We start from the raw sequence: 18,775 nt of genomic DNA on the forward strand, positions 1-18,775 counted from the left end.
CAGGTTTAGAATGAGAGTTATCGTTAATTAAAAGCCTAGCCCTAACCCTTTGGAGAAACCAGTTAAGCACCAAACTAGCACTGGAACCAGTTTGGTGGAAAAGAGGTATCAGGTGTTTGGTCACTTCCTGTCTGTCTTGTCTGTCCGTTGACTTCCTGTCCTGTCGTCTCGGTCTCCTCAGGCGTTCCTAGAGCTGAGCAGCCACGAGGAAGCTCAGGACATGGTGAACTACTACCAGCAGCACCCGGCCTCGCTGTACGGCAAGACCATCCACTTCTACCTGTCCAAGAGGCTGCTGGTCATCGAGGTGAGCACCACGTCACTCACCTGAACACACGGATTGGCACCTGAACGCAACACCTGTAGTCCAAATTCAAATTATTAATAAATTAATAAATACATTTCAAATGAGCCATAATGGAATGTCATGAATGGACTTTAGGCTTCTTATGTGAGTCCGCCCTACAGATTGAAAAGCATTAGATCCCTGTTCATCATTCAAACTGAGAAACAATCCTGAAATATTGCAGTCATGTCACAAATGAGCTGTAGATCACATCCAGGAGCTGAAGTCATTGTAGTTCATAGTGGATTCTAAATGGAATGTGCTTTTAACATGTGTTTTCTCAATTAAAAAAAGGCATTTTAAAAACGTGTTTATTTCGGATACAAAGTGTGATCTCACTCAAATCCCAGGAGGAGGGAAATGCTCTGCAACAATCTGTTTCACTGACTGACAGCTCACGCACAGAAATGAGTCCACAGAACAGCAGCTTGATAAACAACAAGCTGTAAATCAGTTTGCTTTTTTGTAACTTATACAGGTGCAAAAGATAATACTGTAGCTACTGTTCATTAAACAATTAGGGAGGAAAACGACACACAGGCCTCGTCACCATCACAGTCCTGCTCACTCACAGTTTCACTCACAGCTTTTGTTTTTCCTGGTTGGTTGCTGCTGTTGTTGTTGTTGTGCGCGACGTAAAGCGCACAACAACAGCGGAGTTTTTTTTTTTTTTTTTTAAATTGCCGGCAGCCCGACACACTGGCCCGGCGCCCGCGGAAGCGGCAGCTTCTCCTGCTCTCTCTCTCCGCGCCGGTCAAACATCGACCCGTCTGTAGCTGCTCGGTTTTCCACACACACAGGTCTGTCTCTAGCGCTGTGTGTAGCCTATGGATGTGTCTTGTGTGCAGACACAACTGACAAATATTTATAGACGGACAAGCAAACTTAATCATCATTTATTTTATTTTGAAAATTGACCGGAGTCTCTCGCCTTTTCTGTGCCCGACTTCCTGTCTGGTACGATCTGGTTCTATCCAGCTTGACGGCGCTCGTATTTTTTTCATTCAGCGCACTCAGCTGTTGTTTCAAGCCACTACTCCTGTAGCCTACTGTTACATGATCAGCGACTAGTCGACGTCAAGCTCAAAACGTCATTGTGGAGCAGGGGACTAGTCTGTGCTACCCCTAGTGGAAACCCTGCTTTACATTGTTTTAACATTAAAAAAATAATAATAATAATCATTCTGAAGGTGTGGCGGCTTTTATTTTGCCGTGGCGGTGCGCCACGATCAATTACATGTAGCGGAAACCCTGCTTAGGATAGATTTATTTGTATGACTCTAATGGCGCATTTCCACTAGCACGGTTCGGCTCGGTACGGCACGGCTCGGCGCGCTATTGCGTGTTTCCACTAGCACGCAGTACCTGCAACCGGGTACATTTTTGGTATCACCTCAGCCCTGGTTCCAAGCGAGCCGAAGCGTTACTAAAACGTGACGTCAGCCGACTGCCTTCCACTGATTGGCCGATGAGTGTCGTCACTGGAAGCGACGACCGACAACAGAAATGTTCCTGCTGACAAAAAAAAAAAAAAAAAAAAAATGTTCCTGCTGAAGCCTGAAGCCTGTTATTACCAGATAATTTCTAATATTTAGACTGGCTCTGTTATTACGTGACTTTATTAAGTTTTAATATTTTTTCATGCGAGAAAGTAACTGTTTAGATCCCCATGTGCGGTTAGTTTATCCAAACGACGGCTGTTTAGAAGTTTGCCACGATGTTTTTCGGAGAAGTGAAGCTCCAGGTCCGAGCAGCGACCGCGACATCACAGAGGCAGCAGCCCGGCTCCTGACGTGCTCCGCCGGCCAGCCTACCACCGTCACCCCGAGGAGAACAGACCGCTAATTAACTTCCCCGATGGCTTTTAGAGGTTTACCACCGGCTGGTTAAACTCTTAAATGTTGGTCTCATTGATGAAATCTAACAATTGTGGCTGTAGCAGCAGTTTGTTTGTGGTTAGAAAGAAGAGCAGCACTGCCTTGGGGTCTGAACGCACAGAAAACACCACATTTACATCAATAAATAAATGTTTTACAATGAACTCAGAGCTGGCAAGACTCTCCGGTAAGGCATATTGAACGGTTAAATGCCGTTAACGGGACGAGAGCATAGGAGTCAAAACGGCGGTTTAAAGCTAGCTACAGCGAGGGTAGGTTCACTTCCTGTTTACAAAGTAAAAGCACCAATTCTATGGTAATGGCTTTCCTTATGATAAAAGGCAACGGGTATTTTATTTTGTGAAAATAACCGGAAGTGCGTTGCTCACTACGGCTAGCTTTAGTAACGCCGACTTCGTTGAAACAAAATTGTAAACAGCTGGTATTTTGTCAGTTTTTCAACACAGTGGGGATCTAAACGACTACTTTCTCGCCTGAAAATGTTTCAAATGTTGCTAAAGTTATATATTTACAGAGTTTAGAGCGTTGCTCGGCGCCGTGTAAATGACGTCACGGCGGCACTAGTGATACTCAGTTGTAATGGAAACACAACCAAACCGAGCCGAGCCGTGCCGAGCCGTGCCGTACCGAGCCGAACCGTGCTAGTGGAAATGCGCCATAAGGTACTTCCATGCCAAAGGGGACCGCTGCATCATGACTTGAAGTCAAAAGTCGCTTAACCTCCCTACTATAAACCGAAGCAAAACACTGACTCTTCCTTCTGTTCCTCCTCCTCTCCGCTCCAGAAAGACGAGCGTGCGTGCGAGCGCCCGGCGAGGGAGCGTCCGGCGAGGGAGCTCCAAGCTCAGAGCAGCCAGGTGGTGTTCTTCTCCAACCTGCCCCGAGAGGAGGAGAAGAAGAAGGAGCTGCTGACCATCGCCGGCCGCTTCGGCGTCGTGGAGAAACACCTGTTCCTGACCGACCAGGTGAACCGGGAGGAACCGCCTGTCTCTAGTTGCTGCTGCTGTTTGTTCCGCCAGTAGATGGACGCTGGCTACTCAAGCTGGGCTTTTAAATGCTGTTTCAATCGTTGTGTAATCACGCGATCAATATTTATCATACTTTTTTTTTTTTTTTTACTACTGCTACTCTCATACGTCTTTTACGAGTTATTCTCTCTTTCTGGCTGTGAAGACGCTTTTATAATAACGCTGGGTTTTTAAAATGCAGCTTATTTGTCACATCTCACTCCGAGTTTGACCAACCAGTCCCTGTGTCTCCCTGTGTCTGTCTGTGTGTCCCCGTCTCCCTGTGTGTCCAGGCCTTCGTCCAGCTGGGGACGCCCGAGGACGCGGAGATGCTGGTCAAGTATTACAGCGTGAACCCTCTGAACATCAAAGGTCGACCGATCCGCCTCAACATCTGCGCCAAGTACAAGACTCTCAAGTGAGTTACAGAGAAGTCGACGCTCTCTACCGATACGAGTAGAGTTGATGTTCTGGTTCTGGTTCTGGTACAGGTACTTAGGGCTGGATACCGAACTTCGGTTCTTTCGTGGCACCGATCGAAATGCTTCGGTAGTACCGAGTATCAAAACATGCCTCGTCTTTCGGTGCCAAGTTTCGGTACCAGAGGTTAATCACTGATCAAGATCTGGTGATGCTGTCGGTGGTCGTCTGTGTAACGTTACGTGGTTGCAGCAGCAGGGGGAATGCCCCTTTTTCTGTCCTGTCCGGGCAAGGCAAGGGAGAGGAGAGGAGAGGAGAGGGCTCTGTGTAACCAGATGTGTCCCCAGCAGTCTAAGCCTATAGCAGCGTAGCTATAAAATGGTTCAGAGCTACCTGAACCAGCCCTAACTAAAAGCCCTGTCATAAAGGAAGGTCTCAAGTCTGGACTTAAATGTAGTTAGAGTGTCTGCCTCTTTGACCCATGGAGAGAGCTGGTTCCACAGTAGAGGCTGACATTTTATCGGGATTCCCGCGGGACACGGGATTCCCGCGGGAATCCCGTGATTCGGGAGTCAATTTATTTTGAATCACGTGATCGGGACGTGACGGGAAAAAATGTAAACGGGAGTGAACGGGACCGGGAGTCAAAGCGCGACATTCAAAGAAGCACAAGCCAGGCAGTGCTACTGATGGTGCGCTCAAAACGGTCCAAAAGTTTTAAGTGTGTGGACTGATGCACACTGCACACCCTCAGTGATCACTGTCCTGGCTCCGTAGCGGTGTAGCTAAATCAACATACCGGTAGGGAAACGTTTTCGGCCAGTCAGACTGACTCAGAGGAGTCAGCTGATGCGGCGGCGGCGTAATCTCCACCTCGCATTAAACAGCTGATGCACACTGCACACCCTCAGTGATCACTGTCATGGCTACGTAGCGGTGTGTAACATGTGTAAATCAACATACCGGTAGGCAATTAAACGTTTTCCGCCAGTCAGAGGAGTCAGCTGATGCGGCGGCGGCGTAATCTCCACCTCGCATTAAACAGGTGATGCAAACAAGCAAAAAAGAAAGAAAGAAAAAGAGAGAGAGGGAGAGAAAGGACGAGGAGGGCGTTCATTATCGCTAATTGAAATAACAAAACAAGACGGTAGATGTGGCGTCAATCTACCGTCTTGTTTTGTCTGTCATTCAGCCTGCAGTGCGCTGAGAGAGAGAGAGAGGGGGGGGGATCTGTGTCTGTCAACACAATCGTTTAGGCATGATGACTGTGTTCATAGAAAAAATCGGGAACAGGACGGGTTCGGGAGTGATTTATTCGGGATTTGAACGGGACAGGATTTTTTTTTTACTTTGTCACGGGACCGGGACGGGACAGGAATTTTTTTGCGGGAGCGGGACGGGACGGGATTGAAAAAACACTCCCGTGTCAGCCTCTATTCCACAGTAAAGGAGCCCGGTAACTGAAGGCTCTACCTCCCAGTCTGTTTTTAGAGATACTGGGAGTCACTAACAGACCTGCGTTCTGGGAGCGGAGTGCTCTGGTAGGACAGTAAGGAATGATTAGTTCTTTCAGATAGGATGGAGCTTTAAGAGCAGAAGGATTTTGAAGTCTATTCTAAATCCTACAGGAAGCCAGTGGAGAGAAGCTAAGGTGGGAGAGATGTGCTCTCTCTTCCTAACTCCTGTCAAAACCCTCACTGCAGCTAGTTCTGGTATTGGTACCGGTTCAGGCACCGATTCTGGTTCAGGTTCTGGTTTCAGTTCCCATTATACTCAGAGTCTTGGTCCTGGTTTTCATTTTGGTTCTGGTTCTGGACCTTTGAGCTTTGACCCGTTCTCTCTCTCTTGTCCCAGTGTGAACCGGAGGCAGGGCGGTGGCGGCGGCGGCGGTGGCGGTGGCGGCGGTGGAGGAGGAGGAACGGGAGGCGACGGACGCAGCCAGAGGAGCAGCGGAGCCAACACCTCCTCCTCCACCTCTGGCACCAGAACCTCCTCCAGCTCCAGAACCACCGCCTCCTCCTCCTCCTCCTCCAAGACGACGTCATCGAGCTCCAGGAGCAGAGAGGAGGAGAAGAGGAAGAAGAAGGAGGAGGAGAAGGAGCAGAAGCAGGAGGAGAAGAAGGAGGAGCAGGAGGAGGAAGAGGAGGAGGAGGAGGAGGTGTCGGGGGTGATGGAGGGGGAGGGGGAGGAGCAGGAAGCTGATGGAGACGCCAAGGGGGAGGAGTCAGACGGAGGCGTTCAAGAAAAACAGGTGAGAAAAACAAAAGACCAAGGCTGTGTCCGAAATCCCCTCCTCTCTATCTAGTGACTACGCCATTTTGTAGTGGTGTCCGAATAAGGGGTGGGAGAAAAAATCAATTCACATCAATATTGCAATTCTTTTTTGACAATTTTTAAATCGATTTTTTTTTTTTCAAAAATCGTTTTTTTTTTTTTTTTTATTGTGCAATGTGCATTTGTTCGCCTTTTTTACATACAGAGAGTCCAGGTTTTGAAAAGGGTTTAAGTTCACTTTATAATGGAGTATGTTAATTTATAGGCTCCTACAGTGTTTGTGTGCAGATAAATGTTAAATCTCTATCTAGTGACCAGTTGTTGTAGTGGTGTCCGAATGTTTAGTGATTATTAATGTTCACTATCTAGTGACTGAATCTATCCCACAATTCACCGCCAAATGTAGTGAACATCCGATGGTCACTAACCGGAGCAAGATATCCCATCATGCATTGCGGTCACGGATCGACGCCGTTACCACAGCGACCCAGAGCGACCGGTGTAGCTACCAAATAAATGAAGTAGTGACCGGTGTAGCTACCAAATAAATGAAGTAGTGACCGGTGTAGCTACCAAATAAATGCAGTAGTGACCGGTGTAGCTACCAAATAAATGCAGTAGCGACCGGTGTAGCTACCAAATAAATGCAGTAGTGACCGGTGTAGCTACCAAATAAATGCAGTAGTGCAGCAGCCTCAATAAATGTGTCCAGCTGCCAGAGTTGTCTGGTCGCGGCTTCCACAGACTCCCACAACAAACGTCGGAGCAAATTTCCTAACAAGCGTTATAAACTGACCACAGACTCTGGATAGCGAGGCTAATTTCTGTTAGCCCGTCTATGGGGTTTTACATTATACGTTAGCATTAAGCTAGCGGACGTTATGCTTAGTTGTGAGTTGCTGTGTGTGTTTTGAACGTTGTTTCAAACCATGTGGGTTGGAATGAACACATTTTGATGCTTAAATATATCTATATTACCGCTGAATATATTGCTTTACTCCTCTTTTTATGTTGGTAGGCTACCTACCATGGTAACAACACCGGCCGTTACAATCGCGGTCGAAACGTTTTAATTACGCGACGTAATACGTCATTAACTGTGCGGTGGAGTAGTGTCCGAAAGTGTTTTTCATTTGACCAGTGAGTCACTATATGGTCACTATATTGAATTCACTATATAGTGAGTAGGGCGGAGGGAATGAGGGAGGGGTTTAGGACACAACCCAGGAACGATGTCAGAAGAAATTAACGTGTGATGTAATAATAATGACAGGTGGCTGACGGGGATGATGATGTCACCGATGACACACCTGGACGAGGGGGCGGGGCCGAAGCGGAGGCCAAGCAGGGGGCGGGGCCAGAGGAGCAGCAGACAGAACCAACGGAGAGCGAGCAACCGGAGAACAAAGAGGAGGCGACGGCAGAACCAGGAGAGAGCGGCGAGGGCGAGGAGGAAGCTGCACTCTCTGAGTCAGGGGTGGGTGGTGATGATGTCACTGTTTGTCTCTGTGTGTGTGTGTGTGTGTGTGGTACTGATGCATCATGGGAGTTAAAGAGATAGTTCACCCAAAATTGAAATTTCTGAGTTACAGGGGGTCTCGGCGTAGCAGTGCATGTCCATATAACGGTTGCAAATGGATACCAACTGTCTTCGTAACAAAAAGACACACCAAAAAACATCCAAATACCTCCATGCTGCTCCTATGTAATGTCCGTCTTGAAGCCCAGAAATTGTCCCAAAAACAATTTAATAAATCTATATTTCAAGCTTGTTTGTAGCGGAAGCTCCTCTTCCCGGTTCGTCAAATTTAGACGAAGCGGGAAGAGGAGCTTCAAGAAGCTCCCGCTACAAAACAAGCTTGAAATATAGATTTATTAAATTCTTTTTGAGACAGTTTCGCATGTCGGGGCTTCAATACAAGAGGGACATTACATACGAGCAGCATGGAGGTATTTGGATGTTTTTTGGTGTGTCTTTTTGTTACGAAGACAGTTGGTATCCATTTGCAACCGTCATATGGACATGCACTGCTACGCCGAGACCCCCTGTAACTCAGAGAAGCCACGGAGGACTCTGAAACTTCTCCCAGCCCTTAGTCCACATGAGGGGGAGGAGATAATGAGTGAAATTTCAATTTTGGGTGAACTATCCCTTTAACGAGCTGTGCTCTTCAGTTCGATCAGGACTTCCTGGAGAACATGGAGGACTTTGTGACGCTGGACGAACTGGCCGAGGACGACGACGACGATGTGGACGACTCCGACAGCATCGGTACCTGAACGCAACACGCACACTTCCAATAATAAACATATTGATTATCAGATGTGGCTTTTAGAATTAAAACATGTGGCATGATGATTAGAAGCTTAAAGTCCATCCATCCAACTTCTTCCACTTATCCGAGGTCGGGTTGCTGGGGCGGCTGTCTAAGGACGCCCAGACTTCCCTCTCACCGGACATTTCCTTCAGCTCTCACCAGACACAAAGCAAATTTTTCGCACAACAAGATTACCGTATAGTCAATGCAAAGACGCGCAGCCGTCATCCAGACAGATATTATTAACCCATTTCGGCCGGTTGTTTCCGAGCTCTAGTTCGTGACCGTTTGTGACGGTAGGAACTTAGATTGACTATTCACTATAAACTTCTTCACCACGACAGAACGCATTACTATGGCCACTGTCAAGATCTGTCAATCTCACGCTCCGTCCTTCCCTCACTTGTGAACACTTGAGGCAGGAGCTCTCCTCCAACCTGGAGGGTGCAAGCCACCTTTTTCCGGTCGAGAACCATGGCCTCGGACTTAGAGGTGCTGATTCTCATCCCATCCGCTTCACTGTCGGCTGCAAACCGCCCCAGTGCATGCTGAAGGTCCTGGCTCGAGGGAGCCAACAAGACCACATCATCTGCAAGAAGCAGAGATGAAATCCAGTGGCCTAGAAATTCTGTCCATAACGACAATGAACAGAACCGGTGACAAAGGGCAGTACAACACGCACCGGGAACAGGTCTGACTTACTGCCGGCAATGCGAACCAAGCTCCTGCTCCGATCGTACAGGGACCGTACAGCCCTCAGCAGAGGGCCTCCGACCCCATACTCCTAAAGCTCCTCCCACAGGACGCCACGAGGGACACGGTCGAAAGCCTTCTCCAAGTCCACAAAACACAGGTGGACTGGTTGCAATAAAATGGAAAATGAAGAAGAAGAAGAAGAACAGTTCGCAAAGTATCATGGGTAATTTCATCTTGCACTATGTTCAAAGTCTACCTTCAACCTTCCTCCGATTTAAGGATTGAAAAGCACTTCTCCTTGCTCTTAAAAGAACTTGGACACACTACCCCTACACAAGAATGCACAAAACCGAGTGCTAGAGCCAAAATCAAGTGGAAGTGGGTAAAATGGCACTTGGCCTCAATGTCTCCAGTAGGGCTGACCCAAAAATTCGAAGCTTCAAAGCTTCGTTCGTTGCCCCTTACCCCAGATTTCCACTCAATCCGTCTCCGTTGCGTTTTAGCTCTGACCGACGCTGCAAACCCTCGCCCACTGGATATGTTCCTGGTCCGTCTACAATCCGTTGCAGCGCTTAGCGGAGACCAGAGGAGCTCTAGTTGCGAGAGCATGAGATCACGGGACAACTACAACCTTGCGCAGGATTTTCGAAATCACGCGGTTGGCAAACCGTCAAAGTGTTGTTCCGCAATCGGGAGTTTGAGCATTGTGTTTTATTTTGAAATTCATACCGGATGCTTTGTGCGTTGCACTTCCTGTGTGGTGCGATCTAATTGCCGTGGATTGATGCGTGACGGCGCCGTCATCCGGCCAAAATAGACCTCTTGCGTATTTCTGACGGAGCTGAGACGGATCCAATGGAAAGCAGAGGTTAAAGTTTAGCTGTTTACCTGAGCTCAGGTGATGATGAAGATGATTTGATTTTGTTCTTTCTCTCTCTCTGTCTCTCTCTGCAGACAACACAAGGAAAGGGGTGAGTGAAGTTTCTCTCATGTTTATTCTTTAACTTTGTTTCAGACATAACAAACATGATGTATGAAGAATAGAAGTAGATTTTTAGTTTCATGGTTGGTGACTCTCACACTCAGTCCTGGATCTTGGCATTTGACCCGTTCTTGTTGTTGTCTAGGGGATGAGGGTGGTGAACATCGTGGGCTTCAGACGAGGATACAACTTCCTGACTGAGCTGCTGGGACTCGCCGATCCGTTTGGGAAGGTGGTCAAACACCTGGTGCTGGACCTGAGACCTGAGGTAGGGTAGACCAGACCGGACCGGACAAGACTGGAACATCGCGCTTTTATTTTCCTGTGCAGATGTAGTTTCCACTTCCTGTACAGATGTAAACAGATGTTTCTCTCTCTCTCTCTCAGGCGTACCTCCAGTTTGCCACAGAAGATGAAGCTCGAGCCATGGCCAAGTTCTACAACAGCAACGTGACGGCGTCGGTGTGCGGTCGCCCGGTCCGCGTCAGCCACTCCATGACCTACCCCACCATCCAGGTGAGCCCATCACCGATCAATATCAATGCCCTCGAGTCGACATCAGTGTGTCCATCAATAGATCTGATCCAACCTGCTGCTGCAGAGTGCGTTTGGGTTTGACCACAGTGTGGTGACGTCTGTCCCCGTGTCCTCTCTGTCCTCCAGTGTGGGTCCAGCAGAGTCGTCTACGTGGGACAGATCCCCAGCAGCAAATACTCAGACGAGGCCGTCCTGAAGCTCGCCGAGCCGTACGGGAAAGTCCGCAAGTACTTCCTGAACCGGCTCAAGAGAGAGGTACGGAACCTGGACCAGGACCTGAGGACTTACAGTGTCTTAGTCTGATGTCTTAACTCATTGAGTGCCAACCACGTAATTTCTCGTTTTTCGTTCCCATGCGTTGAGTGCCGAAAACGTAATTTTACGTTTTTTGCTTTTTTTTTAAATTATGAAAATAGACACTTTAATACACATTATATGTAAATTTGGGGACTCTACGACGAGGAGAACTGAAATAGATGACGATCAAAGTCACATGACAGCTCATGATCTGGAAGTTTTTATCATAACTCGGCTTCTGCAAACGGAGTTCTGCATGCAGATGCAGCAGCTGCTCTGCTCTCACCCGCGCTGCTGCTCCAGCTGCTCGAGCTGCTCGGAGCTGAACCAGGAAGCTCTCAGCCGACAGTCCGCCCGGTCTTCATCTGGAGCAACACCGTGTCCTCCCCAAAGTCCTCCCGCGGTAAAATCTGATGGTCTCTGGACCAAAGCAGACCGGCATCACCGACCCGTACCACAGAAGGACCGCGACCACCGGCGGGACCGGTCTTCCCGAGCCGCGGTGGCCGACTGACCCTCACGCTCCGCGGGGAGAAGCTGTGACACGGCACGGTGCGTCTGTGTTATAGTTGTTTAGTGGCGCCCCCCCCGCCCCCGATGGTGGTTTTGTGAATAGAACAACAACTGTTGTATATATTTATCTTATACGAGCCCTTTGATCCAGAAATGCGAGTGTGAGAAGAGCGACAGACACAAACAGAGCACCTTTCATAAAAGACGCTCTATCTCCTTTTCTAGAAAAAAAGGAGGGATTTTGGTGAAACCCAGCCATGTTTAGCTTGACTTTTCTCAGGAACAGAGGCACGTAGAAACAAACGGTTTGTGGCCACTTGAAGCATTAAGGTAAACCTTTCAATTGAGCCACAGTATGTGTTGGTGGCAATAATATAGAATACACTGTGGCTCTACATAAAAAGTCAAAAATGGTCTAAATTGCCGGTACACTTGACTAAAACTTTGGAAAGGAGCGCGGCACTCAATGAGTTAAGTGTCTCTGTCTTTGTCCTCAGTGTCTTTGTCCTCAGTAGCCATGTTTCCATCCAAAGTGATTCGAATTACTGGGAAATGCGCATTAAAAGAAATTTGAATCCTGTGTGTTTCCATCTACGGACTTAATTGTTCTGTGACATTAGCGGAAACCCTGACGTTGTCTTGTGAGTGAACTGCAACACGGGAGCAGTCGGGGTGAATGTGTGCGCTACGTTACACTTAATTTGCATACAGCTGTTTCCATCCCATTCCAATCATCAACCAAAACCCGGCCATAGCAGCGTATTTCAGTTTGTGCGAATCAGGGGGTTTTAATTCGAATTACGGCGTTTCCATCATCATTTTCCGATGCGATACATCTGGATGTGCATCTAAACAGCTGATGGAAACGCAACTAGTGTCTTAGTCTGATGTCTCTGTCCTCACTGTGCGTCCTCACCAAAAGCTTCCAAAGCGTCAAAAACGCCGGAAGTCAATTCATTTTCAATGAGAACCCGGCAACAGGCGTCACCGCACTTCCAAAGCGTCCAAAGCTTCCAAAGCGTCACCAGACGAGAAGTTGAGTCATCATTAACTTTAGGGTAATTACCTATGACGCGGTTCGGCGGCAACCGGCGACAACTGGCGGCAACCTGTCAGAATAGAGACGTCCTTCGGCTCCCCAATGACCAGCGGGATCGTAGATGGAAACACACACGATTCGAATTTCTTTTAATGCGCATTTCCCAGTAATTCGAATCACTTTGGATGGAAACATGGCTACTGTCTCTGTCTTCAGTGTCTCTGTCTCTCTGTCCTCAGTGCTTCATAGAGATGGACAAAGCCGAGGACGCAGAGAGAATGGCCGACGAGTGTAAAGCGAATCCACCGAAGTTCAACGGGAAACGACTGGTGGTTTACGTCAGCAGGAAGTACAGACAGCTGAAGCACGGGTGAGGACACGCACACAGACACAACCACACACAGACACACAAACTCACACAACCACACACTCACAAACTTACACTCTCTAACGTGTGTGTGTGTGTGTGTGTGTGTGTGTGTGTGTGTGTGTGTGTGTGTGTGTGTGTGTGTGTGTGTGTGTGTGTGTGTGTGTGTGTGTGTGTGTGTGTGTGTGTGTGTGTGTGTGTGTGTGTGTGTGTGTGTGTGTGTGTGTCCCTCAGACATCGGTTTCCGACGGCAGGGAAGAGAGAAAAGAGTCTGTCTCCGAGTCCGTCTCCGAGTAAAAGCTCCAAACGTCCCGAAGAACCTGAAGCTAAGAAACAGAAGGTGGATGAGGAGGAAGAGGAGGAGCAGCAGGAGGAGGAGAGAGAGGAGGAAGAGGAGGAGAAGAAAGAGAAAGAGAAAGAGAAGGAGCAGCAGCAGGAGGAGGAGGAGGAGGGAGAGGAGGAGATGATGAGGAGCTCCGAGCTGAGTGGAGGTGAAGAGAAGACGGAGGAAAACTCAGCAGAGAAGAAAACAGAAGCTTCAGATCAGAGAGAGAAGAGCAGCGACGACCAGGTGAGACACGACTCATCATGACTCATCCTCTTTACCACGACTCATCCCCTTTACCACGACTCATCTCCTTTACCACGACTCATCTCCTTTACCACGACTCATCATGACTCATCCCCTTTACCACGACTCATCCCCTTTACCACGACTCATCCCCTTTACCACGACTCATCCCCTTTACCACGACTCATCTCCTTTACCACGACTCATCATGACTCATCCCCTTTACCACGACTCATCCCCTTTACCACGACTCATCCTCTTTACCACGACTCATCCTCTTTACCACGACTCATCATGACTCACCCCCTTTACCACGACTCATCATGACTCATCCCCTTTACCACGACTCATCATGACTCATCCCCTTTACCATGACTCATCCCCTTTACGACGACTCATCCCCTTTACCACGACTCATCATGACTCACCCCCTTTACCACGACTCATCATGACTCATCCCCTTTACCACGACTCATCCCCTTTACCATGACTCATCATGACTCCTCCCCTTTACCATGACTCATCATGACTCATCCCCTTTACCACGACTCATCCCCTTTACCATGACTCATCATGACTCATCCCCTTTACCATGACTCATCATGACTCATCCCCTTTACCACGACTCATCATGACTCATCTACTTTACCACGACTCATCATGACTCATCCCCTTTACCACGACTCATCATGACTCATCCCCTTTACCACGACTCATCATGACTCATCCTCTTTATCACGACTCATCCTCTTTACCACGACTCATCCCCTTTACCACGACTCATCTCCTTTACCACGACTCATCCACTTTACCACGACTCATTTCCTTAACACGACTCATCATGACTCATCTCCTTTACCACGACTCATCCCCTTTACCACGACTCATCCCCTTTACCATGACTCTTCCCCTTTACCACGACTCATCATGACTCATCCCCTTTACCACGACTCATCCCCTTTACCACGACTCATCATGACTCATCCCCTTTACCACGACTCATCCCCTTTACCACGACTCATCCCCTTTACCACGACCCACCCCTTTACCACGACTCATCCCCTTTACCACCACTCATCCCCTTTACCGCGACTCATCATGACTCATCCCCTTTACCACGACTCATCCCCTTTACCACGACTCATCCCCTTTACCACGACTCATCCCCTTTACCACGACTCATCCCCTTTACCACGACTCATCCACTTTACCACGACTCATCCCCTTTACCACGACTCATCCACTTTACCACGACTCCTCCCCTTTACCATGACTCATCCCCTTTACCATGACTCCTCCCCTTTACCACGACTCATCCTCTTTACCACGACTCATCCTCTTTACCATGACTCATCCCCTTTACCACGACTCCTCCCCTTTACCACGACTCATCCTCTTTACCACGACTCATCCCCTTTACCACGACTCATCCTGTTTACCACGACTCATCCTGTTTACCACGAATCATCCTGTTTACCACGACTCATCCTCTTTACCACGACTCATCCCCTTTACCACGACTCATCCTCTTTACCACGACTCATCCCCTTTACCACGACTCATCCTGTTTACCACGACTCATCCTGTTTACCACGACTCATCCTCTTTACCACGACTCATCCTCTTTACCACGACTCATCCCCTTTACCACGACTCATCCTGTTTACCACGACTCATCCCCTTTACCACGACTCATGACTCATCCCCTTTACCACGACTCATCCTCTTTACCACGACTCATCACGACTCATCCCCTTTACCACGACTCATGACTCATCCCCTTTACCACGACTCATCCTCTTTACCACGACTCATCATGACTCACCCCCTTTACCACGACTCCTCCCCCTTTACCACGACTCATCCTCTTTATCACGACTCATCCCCTTTACCATGACTCATCCCCTTTACCACGACTCATCATGACTCATCCCCTTTACACGACTCATCCGCTTTACCACGACTCATCCCCTTTACCACGACTCATCATGACTCATCCCCTTTACCACCACTCATCCCCTTTACCATGACTCATCCACTTTACCATGACTCAACCCCTTTACCACGACTCATCCACTTTACCATGACTCATCCACTTTACCATGACTCATCCTCTTTACCACGACTCATCCACTTTACCACGACTCATCATGACTCATCCCCTTTACCACGACTCATCATGACTCACCCCCTTTACCACGACTCCTCCCCCTTTACCACGACTCATCCTCTTTATCACGACTCATCCCCTTTACACGACTCATCCCCTTTACACGACTCATCATGACTTATCCCCTTTACACGACTCATCCGCTTTACCACGACTCATCCCCTTTACCACGACTCATCATGACTCATCCCCTTTACCACCACTCATCCCCTTTACCATGACTCATCCACTTTACCATGACTCAACCCCTTTACCACGACTCATCCACTTTACCATGACTCATCCACTTTACCATGACTCATCCTCTTTACCACGACTCATCCACTTTACCACGACTCATCATGACTCATCCCCTTTACCACGACTCATCATGACTCATCCCCTTTACCACGACTCAACCCCTTTACCACGACTCATCCTCTTTACCATGACTCATCCACTTTACCACGACTCATCCACTTTACCATGACTCATCCACTTTACCACGACTCATCCACTTTACCATGACTCATCCACTTTACCACGACTCATCCTCTTTACCACGACTCATCCTCTTTACCACGACTCATCCCCTTTACCACGACTCATCCTGTTTACCACGACTCATCCCCTTTACCACGACTCATGACTCATCCCCTTTACCACGACTCATCCTCTTTACCACGACTCATCACGACTCATCCCCTTTACCACGACTCATCCCCTTTACCACGACTCATGACTCATCCCCTTTACCAGGACTCATCCTCTTTACCACGACTCATCATGACTCACCCCCTTTACCACGACTCCACCCCCTTTACCACGACTCATCCTCTTTATCACGACTCATCCCCTTTACCATGACTCATCCCCTTTACCACGACTCATCATGACTCATCCCCTTTACACGACTCATCCCCTTTACCACGACTCATCATGACTCATCCCCTTTACCACCACTCATCCCCTTTACCGCGACTAATCCACTTTACCATGACTCATCCCCTTTACCACGACTCATCCACTTTACCATGACTCATCCACTTTACCATGACTCATCCCCTTTACCATGACTCATCCCCCTTTACCACGACTCATCCCCTTTATCACGACTCATCCCCTTTATCACGACTCATCCCCCTTTACACTGACTCCTCTCCTTTACCACGACTCATCCCCTTTATCACGACTCATCCCCTTTACACGACTCATCCCCTTTACCACGACTCATCCCCCTTACACTGACTCATCCCCCTTTACACTGACTCATCCACTTTACCATGACTCATCCCCTTTACACTGACTCCTCCCCCTTTACACTGACTCCTCCCCCTTTACACGACTCATCCCCTTTACACTGACTCATCCCCTTTACACTGACTCATCCTCTTTATCACGACTCATCCACTTTACCACGACTCATCCTCTTTACCACGACTCATCCTCTTTATCACGACTCATCCCCTTTACCACGACTCATCCCCTTTACACTGACTCCTCTCCTTTACCACGACTCATCCCCTTTATCACGACTCATCCACTTTACCACGACTCATCCTCTTTACCACGACTCATCCCCTTTACACTGACTCATCCTCTTTACCACGACTCATCCCCCTTTACACTGACTCATCCCCTTTACACTGACTCATCCCCTTTACCATGACTCATCTACTTTACCATGACTCATCCCCTTTACACTGACTCATCCCCTTTACCATGACTCATCCCCTTTATCATGACTCATCCCCTTTACCACGACTCATCCCCTTTACACGACTCATCCCCTTTACCACGACTCATCCCCTTTACACGACTCATCCCCTTTACCACGACTCATCCCCTTTACCACGACTCATCCCCTTTACACGACTCATCCCCTTTACCACGACTCATCCCCTTTACACGACTCATCCCCTTTATCACGACTCCTCCCCTTTACCATGACTCATCCTCTTTACCACGACTCCTCCCCTTTACCATGACTCATCCTCTTTACCATGACTCATCCCCTTTATCACGACTCATCCCCTTTACACGACTCATCCCCTTTACCACGACTCATCCCCCTTACACTGACTCATCCTGTTTACCACGACTCATCCCCTTTACACTGACTCATCCCCCTTTACACTGACTCATCCCCTTTACCATGACTCATCCCCTTTATCACGACTCATATACTTTACCACGACTCATCCCCCTTTACACTGACTCATCCCCTTTACCATGACTCATCCCCTTTACACTGACTCATCCTCTTTACCACGACTCATCCCCCTTTACACTGACTCATCCCCTTTACCATGACTCATCTACTTTACCATGACTCATCCCCTTTACACTGACTCATCCCCTTTACCATGACTCATCCCCTTTATCATGACTCATCCCCTTTACCACGACTCATCCCCTTTACACGACTCATCCCCTTTACCACGACTCATCCCCTTTACATGACTCATCCCCTTTATCACGACTCATCCTCTTTACCATGACTCATCCCCTTTATCATGACTCATCCCCTTTACCACGACTCATCCCCTTTACACGACTCATCCCCTTTATCACGACTCCTCCCCTTTACCATGACTCATCCTCTTTACCACGACTCAACCCCCTTTACCATGACTCCTCCCCTTTACCATGACTCATCCCCTTTACCATGACTCCTCCCCTTTACCATGACTCATCCTCTTTACCATGACTCATCCTCTTTACCATGACTCATCCTCTTTACCACGACTCCTCCCCTTTACCATGACTCATCCTCTTTACCATGACTCATCCCCTTTACCACGACTCATCCCCTTTACACGACTCATCCTCTTTACCACGACTCATCCCCTTTATCATGACTCATCCCCTTTACCACGACTCATCCCCTTTACACGACTCATCCCCTTTACCACGACTCATCCCCTTTACACGACTCATCCCCTTTATCACGACTCCTCCCCTTTACCATGACTCATCCTCTTTACCACGACTCCTCCCCTTTACCATGACTCATCCTCTTTACCATGACTCATCCTCTTTACCATGACTCATCCCCTTTATCACGACTCCTCCCCTTTACCATGACTCATCCTCTTTACCACGACTCCTCCCCTTTACCATGACTCATCCTCTTTACCACGACTCCTCCCCTTTACCACGACTCATCCCCTTTACCATGACTCCTCCCCTTTACCATGACTCCTCCCCCTTTGCACTGACTCCTCCCATTTATCATGACTCCTCCCCTTTACCATGACTCCTCCCCTTTACCACGACTCATCCCCTTTACACGACTCATCCCCTTTATCACGACTCCTCCCCTTTACCATGACTCATCCTCTTTACCACGACTCCTCCC

General features: G+C 48.4%; 1 protein-coding gene across 3 annotated transcripts in view; it reads left to right on the forward strand.

Annotated features, from left to right (window-relative positions):
- The window catches only part of matr3l1.2 (matrin 3-like 1.2), a 28,599-nt gene that overhangs the window by 6,672 nt on the left and 3,152 nt on the right, over window positions 1–18,775 (forward strand). For 2 of the 3 annotated variants that reach the window (XM_083980400.1, XM_083980399.1), the window contains exons 8-19: window positions 182–307; window positions 3,030–3,209; window positions 3,545–3,669; window positions 5,526–5,922; window positions 7,219–7,422; window positions 8,121–8,217; window positions 9,914–9,930; window positions 10,087–10,209; window positions 10,329–10,457; window positions 10,605–10,733; window positions 12,567–12,697; window positions 12,929–13,265. In XM_083980400.1, the coding sequence (XP_083836526.1) occupies window positions 182–307; window positions 3,030–3,209; window positions 3,545–3,669; window positions 5,526–5,922; window positions 7,219–7,422; window positions 8,121–8,217; window positions 9,914–9,930; window positions 10,087–10,209; window positions 10,329–10,457; window positions 10,605–10,733; window positions 12,567–12,697; window positions 12,929–13,265 (1,995 nt within the window). The remainder of the gene's footprint in view (window positions 1–181; window positions 308–3,029; window positions 3,210–3,544; window positions 3,670–5,525; window positions 5,923–7,218; window positions 7,423–8,120; window positions 8,218–9,913; window positions 9,931–10,086; window positions 10,210–10,328; window positions 10,458–10,604; window positions 10,734–12,566; window positions 12,698–12,928; window positions 13,266–18,775) is intronic. The other variant, XM_083980401.1, reaches the window with a different exon arrangement.

The sequence above is a fragment of the Trachurus trachurus genome, assembly GCF_905171665.1.
Source record: "Trachurus trachurus genome assembly, chromosome: 10".
Lineage (NCBI taxonomy): Eukaryota > Metazoa > Chordata > Actinopteri > Carangiformes > Carangidae > Trachurus > Trachurus trachurus.